The 14,995-nt window shown below is 36.4% G+C and overlaps 1 protein-coding gene and 3 pseudogenes across 4 annotated transcripts in view; 2 read left to right on the top strand and 2 right to left on the bottom strand.

Moving 5' to 3' along the window:
- LOC147520561 (putative GDP-L-fucose synthase 2 pseudogene) overlaps positions 1-14,995 on the top strand; it is a 30,713-nt pseudogene that overhangs the window by 1,977 nt on the left and 13,741 nt on the right. The gene's annotated exons all lie outside the window — the stretch shown is intronic.
- On the bottom strand, positions 2,407-7,933 carry LOC147520565 (putative GDP-L-fucose synthase 2; annotated as a pseudogene). The gene is made up of 3 exons (XR_015212694.1): positions 7,465-7,933; positions 6,980-7,427; positions 2,407-3,864 (listed from the first exon to the last, which is right to left on the bottom strand). The product of XR_015212694.1 is annotated as a putative GDP-L-fucose synthase 2 (transcript).
- On the bottom strand, positions 8,838-10,810 carry LOC147520564 (protein SEMI-ROLLED LEAF 2-like). Of its 2 annotated transcripts, none has more exons than XM_086592104.1 (4): positions 10,667-10,810; positions 10,109-10,237; positions 9,476-9,694; positions 8,838-9,281 (listed from the first exon to the last, which is right to left on the bottom strand). In XM_086592104.1, exons 2-4 carry the CDS (start codon positions 10,232-10,234, stop codon positions 9,114-9,116), a joined length of 513 nt encoding a protein of 170 aa, XP_086448230.1. In that variant the 5' UTR covers positions 10,235-10,237; positions 10,667-10,810; the 3' UTR covers positions 8,838-9,113. The 2 variants fall into 2 exon arrangements, with proteins under 2 accessions (XP_086448230.1, XP_086448231.1); XM_086592105.1 differs by lacking the exon at positions 10,667-10,810 and adding an exon at positions 10,329-10,606.
- On the top strand, positions 10,498-14,749 carry LOC147520563 (SMR domain-containing protein At5g58720-like; annotated as a pseudogene).

The raw sequence follows: 14,995 nt of genomic DNA, 5'->3' as shown, positions 1-14,995 counted from the left end.
ATCGAGTTTATGTCTGTGTCTTTATTTGAGGATATAAACATTGGAAGTCAAATGTGATTCTGTTTTTGCATGGTTAGGACTCGAGAAATGATAGATCTTTTAGGAAAAGAGAAAATTACAAACATGTTACAGGCTTACAGGTATCTGATTACTTATATTATTAAAGTTTTACTCAATATGGTACGGTTAGGTTTGAAAGCTACCAAAGTTTAGGTCAGATAAACAAGATAGAATACTTCTCTGAATTGTAGATTTAATTCATATCAATATGTTTTATTTGCCCCATAGGACAGAAACTTAATAAATAAAGCAGTGTGATGGATGCTAATCATATAGTCTGTTTCACACTATCTCCGCAGTTTGTATTTCAAACCTCACCTCCCTATGGAATCCAATGCCCACGTTAGGAGAAGACCTTTAGGCAGTTAAAAAGGGACTCAACGTTCTTACATTTTACTTAAAATTCAAAAACTTGTTTGAACTGGTGTTACATTCCTAGTTTGCCTTACTGTGTGCATTTTGTTTTCGTTTCTCTTTGTTAATTCTGGTACAATCAGATAAGATCTTTTTAAATAGATGTCCACTTGCATAACGATCGTTAAATATGTGTATTACATTCTTTAAATAATTTCTAGTATAGTGAAAGGTATAAACATTGATATTTTCCATCTTAAGTTGTGTTTAGTAAATGTTTGAGATCTCTTAGTCCCAAATCAGTGATGATAAAGATGGCCTTAGATATTATCTACCAATAATGTTTCGAGTTGGTGTAGTAAAATGTTTTGGGTGGTCATTGCCTGCCTTCTGCAATAGAAAATGAAGGTAAAAATTGACAGTATACCTTTAATATATTTGTTAGTGTTTTAGATTTGTATATGCACATTGCCTATGGATTAGGACTGCCAATATGTTTGTGGATTTTATGTAGTCTCAACTGTAGCTGTATAGTGTTTGGCTTTGGTCGATAGCACGACTCAGCAACTGGATAACTCCTTCCAGTATCATTCCGATTCTTTCTTTTAATTGTTGTTTCCTCATGTCCAACTTTTATGTAGTCTCAACTGTAGCTATATAGTGTTTGGCTTTGGTCGATAGCATGACTCAGTAACTGGATAACTCCTTCTAGTATCATTCCGATTCTTTCTTTTCATTGTTGTTTCCTCATATCCAACTTTAGTGATATCCCCATTAAGTTTGGGTGATACGAGTCAGCAACTAATCAACTTGGATTAAGTAGTGCAGAAAAAAAGGAGTGGAGAAGGGAAGAGAAGAAGATGGCGAGAGGAGAAAGAGTTCGAATCAACTTGGAAGGTGTAGAAATTTATTCTCTTTGGGGCAATAATTCATCTACTTGTAAGCTAAAAATATAAGGATTACCTAAGGATCCTCATGGAATCAAGGAGTTGTCGATTAGACTCTTCCAGTCATTTAGGCAAATAAATTGTTCAGAAGTGGTCTAGTACCTCTGGATGCTCCTTTGAGGTGAATTGACAATTCTAAGTCCGTTAGGCGTTACTGCATTTCAATGCTAAAATGACAAGAAATACCAAAAATGTCCTGGAAGGGTTGTAAATTTGACTCTACTTTTCATTTGAGCAAGTAAAATTTTGAGAAGTGGTCGACTGCCTCTGTGCTCTTCTTAGGTGATTAAGTAACCTGGTATACTAAGTTCCTGCACCCTATACATGAAGCCTTGGGGCACGCGTTGTCGGTTATTGGAGGTGCACGCAAAGTCATTGAGGCTGTTGATTTTCAAGACTTTATGATACAACTCTAAGAGAGTTACTGGATTCCTGATTCTTATTTAATTCTCGGTGCCTTCTGTCATATGACTCCCTCACATGTTGGTTCAATAAGGTTAATATCTGATCAAATAGATCATCTGAGCTAAATCCATTATTTTGTTCCAACATTTAACATGTCTACAGAACTTTACCGAGTTGACTCTTATCGAAGCCCGAAAACTCAACTGGTTTTCTTTCTGTTCAGTTATACAAAAACTTTCTTTTGCTGATTAGTTAGGCATCGAGTCTTAGTTGCACAAAGTCTGAACATGCGTCAAGTCAAACTCGAGGAATTGAGAGCATGCAGAAAAGCTGATGTCGGTTAGATTTTAGAAGGTCCTGCAACACATCTTTCTACTTCATAGATGTGCTCATGGAGTCTTGACTCCATTACCGAAGCACGATTTTTTCCATTTCTCCTCATTTCGTAATAATGTTACTGTGTCTACAAACTTTCTTTAGGTTATGCTTCCAGTGATTGAGACTACAATTTGTTTCAAATTTGTTGGCTGTCTACTGAAATGGAGGAATCAATGCAAATAGTGATATATCTAGTGTTTGTGCCTTTCCTTGATTGTGAGTGAGGTGATCAAGAAAACTATAGTGTGTATTTTTCTTCTCATTTTGTGTTAGTATGCGCTTATTGTAATCAAGTGGGGTGAATGCTACAGTTGCCCATGCCCTCTTGCAATAATTTGTTTTCCAAATAGTATATCTCAATGAGGCCAATGTTCATGTATTATGGTTATAGATCCAATTCTTAGAAAATGTCCAGTTGGGATAGCCGTGTTTTTTTTTGTTCCCCTATTGATGTAAAATGTTGTCTAGAATTGATATATTCCCTTGAAAATATGAAAAAGTTGTAGCAACTCATCTTTTTCTATTTTTTCCTTTTTGGGTGATTGGAGGAAGGAAAGCTACTCAAATAAACTTTAAAAGGGTAAAATGTGGACTTTAGTTGCACTTGTTAAGACTTAAGAATTATTGGAGGGGGAATTAAATATACCCGGACCAAAAGATATGGGACATTGAGTGGAAATGAAATTTTCATTTCTTTTGTATCAAGTAAAGAACATTCAATAAAGATAACGATGACTATCTATTGTGGCTACTTTCCGAACTTCAAAATCTCAAATATGATCATCTTCCTTGCAGAGTGTGAAATCTTATCAGATTCCCGTTTTTTCTAGTTCCATTAGATGATTTTGGTATCATCAATTACTACACGGTTATTTAGTTTTTGTGAGTTATCAGAAAACTAAATAACCGTGTAGAGTAGTTTTTGTTAGTTCAGTTGTAGAGTAGTATAGACAGATAATTCTGATAACTCACAAAAACTAAATAACCGTGTAGTAATTGATGATACCAAAATCATGTAATGGAACTAGAAAAAGCGAGAATCTGGTAAGATTTCACACTCTGCAAGGAAAATGATCATATTTGAGATTTTGAAGTTCGGAAAGTATCCACAATAGATAGTCGTCGTTCTCTTTATTGGATGTGCTTTACTTGATACAAAAGAAATGAAAATTTCATTTCCACTCCAAGTCCCATCTCTTTTGGTCCAGGTATATTTAATTCCCCCTCCAATCATTCTTAACAAGTGCAACTAATTAAAGTCCACATTTTAATCTTTTAAAGTTTATTTGAATAGCTTTCCTTCCTCCAATCACCCAAAAAGGAAAAAATAGAAAAAGAAGAGTTGCTACAACTTTCTTCATATTTTCAAGGGAAGATATCAACTCTAGACAACATTTTACATCAACAGGGGCACAAAAAAGCACGGCTATATCCCCCCCCCCCCAATAGGACTTTTTCTAAGAAGTGGACCTATAACAACAATACAGGAACACTGGCCTCATTGAGATATACTATTTGGAAAACAACTTATTGCAAGAGGGCATGGCGAACTGTAGCATTCACCCCACTTGATTACAATAAGCGCGTACTAACACAATATGAGAAGAAAAAGACACACTCTAGTTTCTTGATCACCTCACTCACAATCTAGGAAAGGCACGAACACTGGATATATCACTATATGCATTGATTCCTCCATTTCAGCGGACAGCCAACAAATCTGAAATAAATTGCAATCTTAATCACTGGAAGCATAAGCTAAAGAAAGTTTGTACAAACAGTAATATTGTGAAATGGAAAAAATCGTGTTTTGGTAATGGAGTCAAGACTCCATTAACACATCTACGAAGTAGAAAGATGTGTTGCAGGGACCTTCTAAAATCTAACCGACATCAGCTTTTCTGCATGCTCTCAATTCCTCGAGTTTGACTTGACGCATATTCACACTTTGTGCAACTAAGACTCAATGCCTAACTAATAAGCAAAAGAAAGTTTTCGTAGAACAAAACAGAAAGAAACCAGTTGAGTTTTCTGGCTCCGATAAAAGTCAACTCGGTAAAGTTCTGTAGACATGTTAAATGTAGGAACAAAATAATGGATTCAACTCAAATGATCTCTTTGATCATATATCAACCTTATTGAACCAACATGTGAGTGAGTCATATGACAGAAGGCACTCAAAATTAAATAAGAATCAGGAATCCAGCAACTCTCTCAGAGTCGTATCATTTAGTCTTGAAAATCAACAGCCTTAATGACTTTGCCAGACACCTCCGCAGCGGGACAAGGTGCCCTAAGGTTTCATGTACAGGAGGACAGGAACTTAGTATACTAGGTTACTTAAATCACCTAAGAAGAGCACAGAGGTAGTCGACCACTTCTCAAAAATTTTACTTGCTTAAATGAAAAGTAGAGTCAAATTGACAACCTCCAGGACATTCTTGGTATTTCTTGTTAATTTAGCATTGAAATGCAGTAACGCCTAACGGACTTAGAATTGTCAATTCACCTCAGAGGAGCATCTAGAGGTACTAGACCACTTCTGAACAATTTATTTGCCTAAATGACTAGAAAAGTCTAATCGATAACTCCTTGATCCATGACGATCCTTAGGTAATCCTTGTATTTTTAGCTTACAAGTAGAAGGATTGCTGCCCCAAAGAGAATAAATTTCTACACCTTCCAAGTTAGTTCGAACTCTTTCTCCTCTCGCCATCTTTTTCTCTTCCCTTCTCCACTCCTTCCTTTTTTCTACACCACTTAATCCAAGTTGATTAGTCACTAACTCGTATCACCCAAACTTAATGGGGATCACTAAAGTTGGACATGAGGAAACAACAATTAAACAAAAGAATCTGAATGAAAGAATCTGAATGATACTGGAAGGAATTATCCAATTACTGAGTCGTGCTATCGACCAAAGCCAGACACTATATAGCTACAGTTGAGACAACATGAAATCCACAAACATATTGGCAATCTTAATCCATAGGCAATGTGCATATACAAATCTAAAACACTAACAAATATATTGAAGATATACAGTCAATTTTTACCTTCATTTTCTATTGCAAAAGGCAGGCAATGACCACCCAAAACCTTTGACTACACCAACTCGAAACATTATTGGTAGATAATATTTAAGGCTATCTCTATCATCACTGATTTGGGACTTATCTCAAACATTTACTAAACACAACTTAAGATGGAAAATATCAATATTTAGACCTTTCACTATACTAGAAATTATTTAAAGAAAGAAAGAATGTAATACACATTTAAGGATCGTTATGCAAGTGGACATCTATTTAAAAGGATCTTATCTGATTGTACTAGAATCAACAAAGAGGAACGAAAACAAAATGCACACAGTAAGGCAAACTAGGATCGTAACACCAGTGCAAACAAGTTTTTGAATTTAAGGAAAATGTAAACACGTTAAGGAGCCCCTTTTTAACTGTCTAAAGGTCTTCCATCCGTGTCCACATCCTAACGTGGGCATTGGATTCCATATACAGGGAGTTGAGGTTTGAAATACTAACTGCGGAGACAATGTGAAACAGACAATATGATTAGCATCCAACACACTACTTTATTTATTAAGTTTCTGTCCTATATATAGGGCAAATAAAACATATTGAAATGAATGAAATCTACAATTCAGAGAAGTATTCTATCTTGTTTATCTGACTTAAACTTCGGTAACTTCCAAGCATAACCGTACCATATTGAGTAAAACTTTAAGAATATAAGTAATCAAATACCTGTACTATGTTTGTAATTTTCTCTTTTCCCAAAAGATCTATCATTTCTTGAGTCCTAACCATACAAAAACAGAATCACATTTGACTTCCAGTGTCTATATCCTCAAATAATGACACAAGACATAAACTCCGATATTTTTGAAGATTATGCCCACGACTCATTCATACTTTATGGTAAATACATATTCCATTAATAGGCACCATGCAACATGAAGAACTTGTTCAAACCTAAACGTGTAAGTACCTTTTAAATCATCACCCCATAATTTCAAGATAAGGTGGTTGATCAATTAACAACCAACATGTTAGGGAGTACTTAGTTTAAAAGCAAATAAAAAAAAATCTCTAGAGGAATTGAATAGGACTGGCTAGCATATCTAGCATTACCGCCACTGCTAGACATGAAAAACAGAGTCATTTTCGTGCAGTATAGACACTATGGTTACTATTTCCTCTAGAAAAGAATACTATAAAAGAATATGTTCCTTTTCTAACAAGTATGATTCCCAATTGATACGTCTCAGCTGATTCTTCGTAGGAAAAAGGTAATCAAGTGCCTACCACAAACAACTTACAAAAGCACCAATACGCGAATTATACTCGATGTTAACAAGAGAATAAGAAAAGAGGGTATCAAGTACTAAAAAGCGAAGACTTTTTCTTATAAGCAAATAAACTTCGTAAGTAATCGTGGAAATTTTAATAGGAGTCAGTGCTCAGGCATCCATAATGCTAAATAAGACATCCCCAATTTGGGTTGACACCTTGTACCAACTTATCATTTGCCATCCCACCTCTCACACTCGGTTTAAAAATTGCTTTCGAAAAGACGCTTTTATGATGGGAATGGCAGCACAAATACAAAGCGACAAAGCATAATCACAAACTCACAATTGTAAAACGCCATGACTAGACTTGATAAAATTTCGAACAAATTCCATCCAACTCTCATGTTTAATGATACTAATAAATAAACAGCAATGTCATCAAATAGAAAACATGGACATAGAAGTGGCGCAATCCGTAATAATGAACAACAATTGAAACAAAAATAATAATAAACAACCACACCTGCATTATTGCTTAACATACTCCAAATACCATTTATAGGTATCCACAAGTCCATCATGAAGCGATATCTTCGGAACCCATCCTAACCCCGCAAGTTTCGAACTATCCATAAGCTTCCTCGGTGTCCCATCCGGCTTACTCGGATCCCAAACCAACTCCCCTTGAAACCCAACAGCTTCCTTAACCAACTCCGCTAGTTCCTTAATACTAACCTCTTTCCCACTCCCTATATTAACATGTTCCAATCCACTATACTTGTCCATCAAAAAAGCAACAGCATCAGCTAAATCATCCACATGTAAAAACTCCCTTAATGGCGAACCAGTCCCCCATACCACAACCTCCTTAGCATTCCTAACTTTCGCCTCATGAAACCGTCTCATTAACGCAGGCAAAACATGCGACGGGGTGGAAGTTGTCATTCGAACCGTATAAATTCGTTGGCATTCTCGATATCGCATCCCAATTATACTAAATTTGTTGGCATTCCCGATATTGCATCCCAATTATACTGCAACCTATATGCTTGACACATTTTGATCCCAGCTATTTTGGCAATCACGTACCATTCGTTTGTTTGTTCTAACGGACTTGTAAGTAACGCGTCTTCTTTAATAGGTTGCGTAGCGTACTTTGGGTAAATGCATGAAGAACCAAGGAATAGAATTTTTTTTACCTCGTTGGTGTAAGCTGAGTGAATGACGTTAGTTTGGATTTGTGAATTTGTTGAAATGAATTCTGGGTAAGTGCAGCTGCTAAAATTACGTAATTGGGCTTGTGGGTTGAGAAGAATTTTTCGACTTGAGTTTGAAGGGTGAGGTCGAGTTAAGTGGTGCCGAGGAGGAGATTTGTGTAGCTGGATTCACTTAGTTTTTTAACTATTGCAGAACCGACTATAACTTTGTGTCCAGCTATGAAGATTTTTGAGGATTTGTTTTATAGGAATGAATCCATTGTGAAGAGAGACTGGTTTGAGATTTCAGATCTGAAATTCTGGAGAGAGAAATGTAATAGTATTTAGCTGGAACAGTGTGGTCAATTACTCAATATATATATATATAGGATAAATTCCGACAGTTAAATGTCGGTATATTATACGTTATCACTATTTTCTTCTGGGTGGGTGGGTCGGATCTGGGCTTGCATGTAACTGGGTGGGGTTCAGAACTTCAGATAAGAGTTAAATGTCGGTGTATGTTATCAACATTTTCTTCTGGGTGGGATGGATCTGGGCTTGTATATAACTGGGTGGGGTTCAGATAAGATTCCAGTACCAGCTAGGCCCAATTCGATCATGTCCTACACAGCTACTCCTAGATACAAAATGAAGTTTTTGGTTGGACAGCTTTACTGTACACCTGTACCAGCTGTACCTATGAAAATGTGTATACTATACAGTATACAACTATTATGCATGTTAGTTATGATTTTAAAAATCATGACAATAGTGTCGTTGACCCAAAGTAGCAATTCCTCATGTTTAGGAATTGTGGTTGTCATGTCTAGGTAATACTTGTAGTAATTTTTATTTTGGGTAAATTCTTGATTCAACTATGATAATGTCAATGTGTTTCCAATTCGGCCGCAAATTGTAACTCAACACATTTTGTCAGTAATTAATGGGGTAATGTCAACAACTTTTTGCACTGAGTTGCTATTAATGACCCGATTAAGAACAAAATGGCATTATCATGGCCGAATCAGGAATTTATCCTTTTATTTTTCAGTGTGTACGTTGATTTCTCGATTTTGTACGCACTATGATTATATATATTTATGGAATGAGAAATCATATATATATATTATTATTATTAGTCCTTAGCATTTTTTATTTTATTTGTATTAGATATATGCCTTTCATTTTTAATGAACCACACCCTTCAAAATTCAAAATTGTTTGGGGGTGGTTTATTTTAAATTAGCACGTAATATTATACATCCAATGTTAATCTACGAAGAAAATGATGAATTTGTGCGTTTTATATGATTTATCTTGATGCAGCATTGCAGATGTCACAATATACTTGACGCTTGGATCTGCAGCTGTTGCTAGTGGCTTCAGATTGGTAAACCTTTTAGTCACTAACCGGAATGGCCATTTTAGGGTCATGATGACTTCTCCAGATTTGTCATGTCAACAGCCAGCAGCTTTTAGAAAGTTATCATATGGACTCGATGCTGGCAGCCGGAAGATGTGAGGGTGCTGCTGGTACTCAGTTGCACAGATCATTGGACCAGCACCAATAGATGGTCTCTGTACATCTGTACTGACTCGCTGCTCTATGAAAGGATTGCCACTCTTCTGTTTCAGATACAATTTGGTATCAGATAGCTTTAACAGAAGAACATTAATTATACATCGAACATAACCATAAGCAGGTCCTTTGTTTAACTTGCAGTGTATATACACTTAAGTGTTTTTATGTGAAATATGTAAGCATAAAAGAACAAATGCATTTGACTAGGTATACAAAGGCAATGTAAGTAGTATACTACCTGGAGACCCAAATCAGGTAGCTCCTTCACATCACTCTTTCGATCTACTGAAAAGGTGTTGATCAAATGTTCTTGTTTCTGTTGACCATGAATGAAAGAGGACATCTTCTGCTGCTTTCCCGTCAAGAGGGCTTCACAGTGACTGGCCATTTCCTTATAAGGAACATCGGGTGCAGTTGAGACTGAAAACCTTCCAACTTGACATGCTGTTTCAAGGACCTGCACAAACTTCAACTTCTTAGGCACGAGGACGGGATTAGTGAAACACTATGTAAGAGAAAACAAACATGTAACTGTTTGGATGCTCTAATTACACAACAATGGTGACTGCAACAAAGCCAACATCTCACAAGATGTGTTTAAGACTGAGTACAATAAACATAGTGCATCTCATTGACCAAAGTTGTGATGAATGATGAACATTATACTAGAATGTTGAACAGAGCAAAAATTTAAACACATTGGCTAGATGTTATATCTTTTAGGCCGATTAAATTTGACACTAAAATATTTGTATACCTTGGCTTTTCACTTGAAGTACTTCGACAAGAAAGCGTTCAATTAGGATGATAAAGAGAACCATAATAAGTTTGATTAAATTTTTTTTTCTTGAAGATCAATGGAGTAACATACCGATTCCAGAAGTTGATTAACACTCAAAAGATCAGGAAATTCCATGACCATCTCCATATTAGGATTCGTATGACTTTGAGCTGCTTCAGGAACAATGTCATCATCTTCTATAAAGCTAGTATACATGGCCTGCAATCATAAACAAAGTTACATAGTGATATAGGTTTTTTGCAGATATCTGTAACATGTGAGAGAGCAGCTTGAAGCCGAAGAGCTTAACTTGACTCTATTTCAGATTTGAGATGATATCTTTTGACCTATGCTTCAGCTTTGGTAGAATGTTTGCCACATGAGCAGGGTCTCGGTTAAGAACTTGGTCAACTCGACCTAGTTACTCCTAACACATGCTTCTCTTTTTCAAGTGTGATATATAATACAGAATATAAAAAATGTTGGAAAAAGGTTTAACCAGTTCAATGATTAGCTCTTCTGTAGGATTTGATTTTAGTATTTTACAACAATCAGGTTTATGTACTCCAAGTCTTAGTTGGATTCCAACAACAGCAACTGTGCCCAACTTACGTGAACCACCAGAAAGTATCAGAAGAATATAGTTACCTTATCAACAGATTCATTGTCTTGCGAACAATATCATTCGGCCCGTATAAATTCGTTGGCATTCCCGATATAGCATCCCAATTATACTGCAACCTATATGCTTGACACATTTTGATCCCAGCTATTTTAGCAATCGCGTACCATTCGTTTGTTTGTTCTAAGGGACCTGTAAGTAATGCGTCTTCTTTAATAAGTTGCCTAGCACTTTGGATAAATGCATGAAGAACCGAGGAATAATATTTTTTTTACGTGGTTGGTGTAAGATGATTGAATGACGTTGGTTTGGATGAGTAAAAATTCGATACCAAACCAAACCAAACCAAATTCAGAAAATTCGATACCAGTCAAATACCAATACCCAAGTTAGAAACCGAATCAATCACCAACATTCCAATTTCGATACCAACCCAATTTCGATATGCAGAAGCTTCATCAAATGGTCTAAAATTCCAATATTGAGTTGTATAGAGTTAAATTGATCTCAAGTGTTAGCATCGGATTTAGATTTGGGTATTCAGTTCTTGTAGCTTATTTCCTCATTTTCTTCTCTGGTTCAATCTCTTTAGAAGAATTCTCCAATCCCATCATTCGATTTGAAGAAGAAACCTGAGAAAGAGATGAATTCAAATAACTTGGGTGGTGGTGGTTGTTATAACCATTATTAGGGCATCTCCAATGGGGGGTGTAAAATTACACCTCCACCTAGGCTCCACGTAGGTGCCATTAGGATTTTACACCTCTAATTGTATAGTATTGTATAGCTCATAAATATCCAAACATTTCTATCTTTCTCCGATGGAAGAAAAAAATAGATTTTAAACTCGGACGTCACCCTTTAATTTAAACTGGGACGTCACTTGGAGTGACGTCCGAGTTAAAAAATAAAGCTTCAAAGGTGTGTTGAAGTTACGTCCGAGTTTTTAAGTTAAACAGACGTTATTTTAAGTGACGTCCGGGCTTTTTATTAACTAATAGCGAGAGGGAGAATTCCCCACCCTCTCTATTAGCTAATACACTATTACCTACGGTTTAGCACCTCCATTGGAGAGAGTTTTTTGATATTTTGGGTGTAAAATTTCCACTCTATACGGTTTACACCCCATTGGAGATGCCCTTAGTAGTACAGAAATTGTTGTTAGTTGATAAAGAACGAAAATTTTGAAGATGGGGTGTTTGGAATTATTGGAAATAGTAGTCTGACCTGTGAGTGATGAAAAGAAATCAAAAGAGGTAAGCGGAGATATGGGTGAGGTTTGTTTATACTAGTTTCTCCGTTTCACAGATCGAAAAAGAACATTTTGTTGTTATTCGGAAAATGGTTTTTTTTATTTGCAGCAAAACTTGGGTTTGTGAATGTGAACAACGAAGAGGAGGCAGAACAGTTTTTGTGCTCGATGCTTGGGGATGATTGTGACCTTAGCATGGTTGTCGTCAGGGATGTTTTGTGTCAGTGCGGATATGATGTTGATACGGCTTTAGATGTGTTGCTCGACTTATCATCGTCAACATCATCATCCCATAACCAGTTAAATGATGGCTACTACGTACGGTGATTATAGCCAAATTTCTGAAGATTCAAGAACCTTCACTGATTGTGTTGACAGTGGAGAGGACAACTTAGCCAAATCTCAATTTCCAGATAGAATGTCAGATTCAACTGATAGCAGCAGGGGTTATTTAGACGTTCTTGTTGGACCTAAAAGACAATGTATGTCCAGCCAAACATCTAGTCCTAGGAGTTGTTCTGAGCTTGAAACCGACAGTAAGAACTGGACATTTGGTTCAAGGATGCAGCATTGTGCTGAAACTCTGCAGAACACTGACTATGCTAAAGGAGAAGATTATCAGGTGTTGAGAAAGGCTGCAACTCGGCATTATGATGCCATGAAATCCTATTATGAAAAGGTTGCAACTGCATATTCCAATGGACAAAGGAGTTACGCATCTTATCTTTCGGAATAAGGTAAAGTTCATAATAAAGTTGCTCGTGAAGCGGATGAAAAGGCCAACCCGGAGATATTTGAAGCGAGATACAAGGGAATCCAAAATATTGTGACAATTGATTTGCATGGGCAACATGTAAAACAAGCTATTGAGCTTTTAAAACTCCCTAATTACGTGTTTTATATAATTAGGTTTTGGTCAGTGTTTAGAAAACCGGACCGGACCGGTGGTTGAACCGGGGTCCGACCGGAACCGGTAAATTTTCGGTTCGGTTCAGTTAAAATTTGAGTTTATGGTTGGACCCTCGGTCTAAGCTTAAATCGTGGTTGAACCGGCGAACCGGTTCAGCTCTAAACCGGATCACCCTTATATAATTTTTTTTTTTTTTTTTTTTTTGAAAAATTGATAATATGGGGAGTTGAACCTAACACCTAAACAAAATAATCCAAACTCCAAACCAACATACTACTATGTATTTCTTGTATAATAAATTTATTTTGATATATAATACCAATTAATATTGAATTAAAACATGTATTTATTCATTTTATTATTGTAATTATTAAAAAATTTACTAAATAAACATCAATCGGTCCGACCGAGTCGAACCATGGTTGAACCTAGTTGAACCATTTTAACAAAAAATCGGTTCGATCACCGGTTCGGTTTTCAAAACATTGGTTTTGGTACCACTTTTTAAGTTGTCCCACACACCACGTGTTACAATCTTAGAATTTTTTTTAAATTTGGTACTATTTTCTATTATCGGTCTTAAAAGTGGTACCAAAGTCTAAAAAACCCTGAGGGTATTGTGGACATTATGAAAATTTGAACATATTAAAATAATTTGACTTTGGTCAACTCAGTCAACTGACAGAAGTGGTACTATTTCCTAATTTTTTTGAAATCTGGTACTATTTTCTAATATTAGTCTAAAAAGTGGTACCAAAGTCTAAATAACCCTTTAAATAACTAGGGTTCAACTACAACTGCCCTAGTTGTAAATTATATGGGCTTTTAAAAAGTTGGGGCCCAACTTAAGACTAGATAACTGTTAAGCAGTGGGGGCGTGAGGTGATGGTGGAGAAGAGAGAGGGATTGAGAGAGAGTTAGGGTTTGGTTGAGAGGGAGAGAGAGAGAGAGAGGGATAGGTGAGAACAGACACAGACCAACCAACTTAGTTTTTGTCCGCATAACCACCCCTTCTGCCCAGATCGTTCGCTCCGTTCACTTGACAATGCAAGCTCATTTGTATATGTAGGGAAATTAAAGTGTAACCATAGATTGGGATTTTGGAATTCCGAAAATTTAGAAACCGAAATTGACTCGTCTGTTTGAGTGTGGAGAGCCTTCCACCTCTAGCCAGTCCTATTCCTCCCGTCGTCGAAATTGTAGCCCTTGTTCTGGCCCTTCTTCATACCATGCTTAGGAATTGTGTGGATTTGTGGTTGTTATGTCTACCTAATACTTGTAGTAATTTTTATTTTGGGTAAATTTCTAATTCGGCCATGATAATATCAATGTGTTTTCAATTCGGCTACAAATTACAACTCAGCGCATTTTAGTAGGGTAATGTCAGCAACATTTTGCACTGAGTTGTTGACAATGACAATAGCCGGATTAAGAACAAAATGACATTATCATAGCCAAATCAGGAATTTACCCTTTTATTTTTCAGCGTGTATGTTGATTTTTCGATTTTGTACGCACTATGATTATATATATTTATGGAATGAGAAATCATATATATATTATTAGTCCTTAGCATTTTTTATTTTATTTGTATTAGATATGCCTTGCATTTTTAATGAACCACACCCTTCAAAATTCAAAATTGTTTGGGGGTGGTTTATTTTAAATTAGCACGTAATATTATACATCCAATGTTAATCTACGAAGAAAATGATGAATTTGGGCGTTTTATATGATTTATCTTGATGCAGCATTGCAGATGTCACAATATACTTGACGCTTGGATCTGCAGCTGTTGCTAGTGGCTTCAGATTGGTAAACCTTTTAGTCACTAACCGGAATGGCCATTTTAGGGTCATGATGACTTCTCCAGATTTGTCATGTCAACAGCCAGCAGCTTTTAGAAAGTTATCATATGGACTCGATGCTGGCAGCCGGAAGATGTGAGGGTGCTGCTGGTACTCAGTTGCACAGATCATTGGACCAGCACCAATAGATGGTCTCTGTACATCTGTACTGACTCGCTGCTCTATGAAAGGATTGCAACTCTTCTGTTTCAGATACAATTTGGTATCAGATAGCTTTAACAGAAGAACATTAATTATACATCGAACATAACCATAAGCAGGTCCTTTAACAGAAGAACTTTCAGTGTATATACACTTAAGTGTTTTTAGTTACATAACCATAACC

The sequence above is a fragment of the Coptis chinensis genome, chromosome 2 (genome assembly GCF_015680905.1).
Source record: "Coptis chinensis isolate HL-2020 chromosome 2, ASM1568090v1, whole genome shotgun sequence".
In the NCBI taxonomy this organism is placed as follows: Eukaryota; Viridiplantae; Streptophyta; class Magnoliopsida; order Ranunculales; family Ranunculaceae; genus Coptis; species Coptis chinensis.
This window is presented reverse-complemented; position numbering and strand designations above follow the sequence as displayed.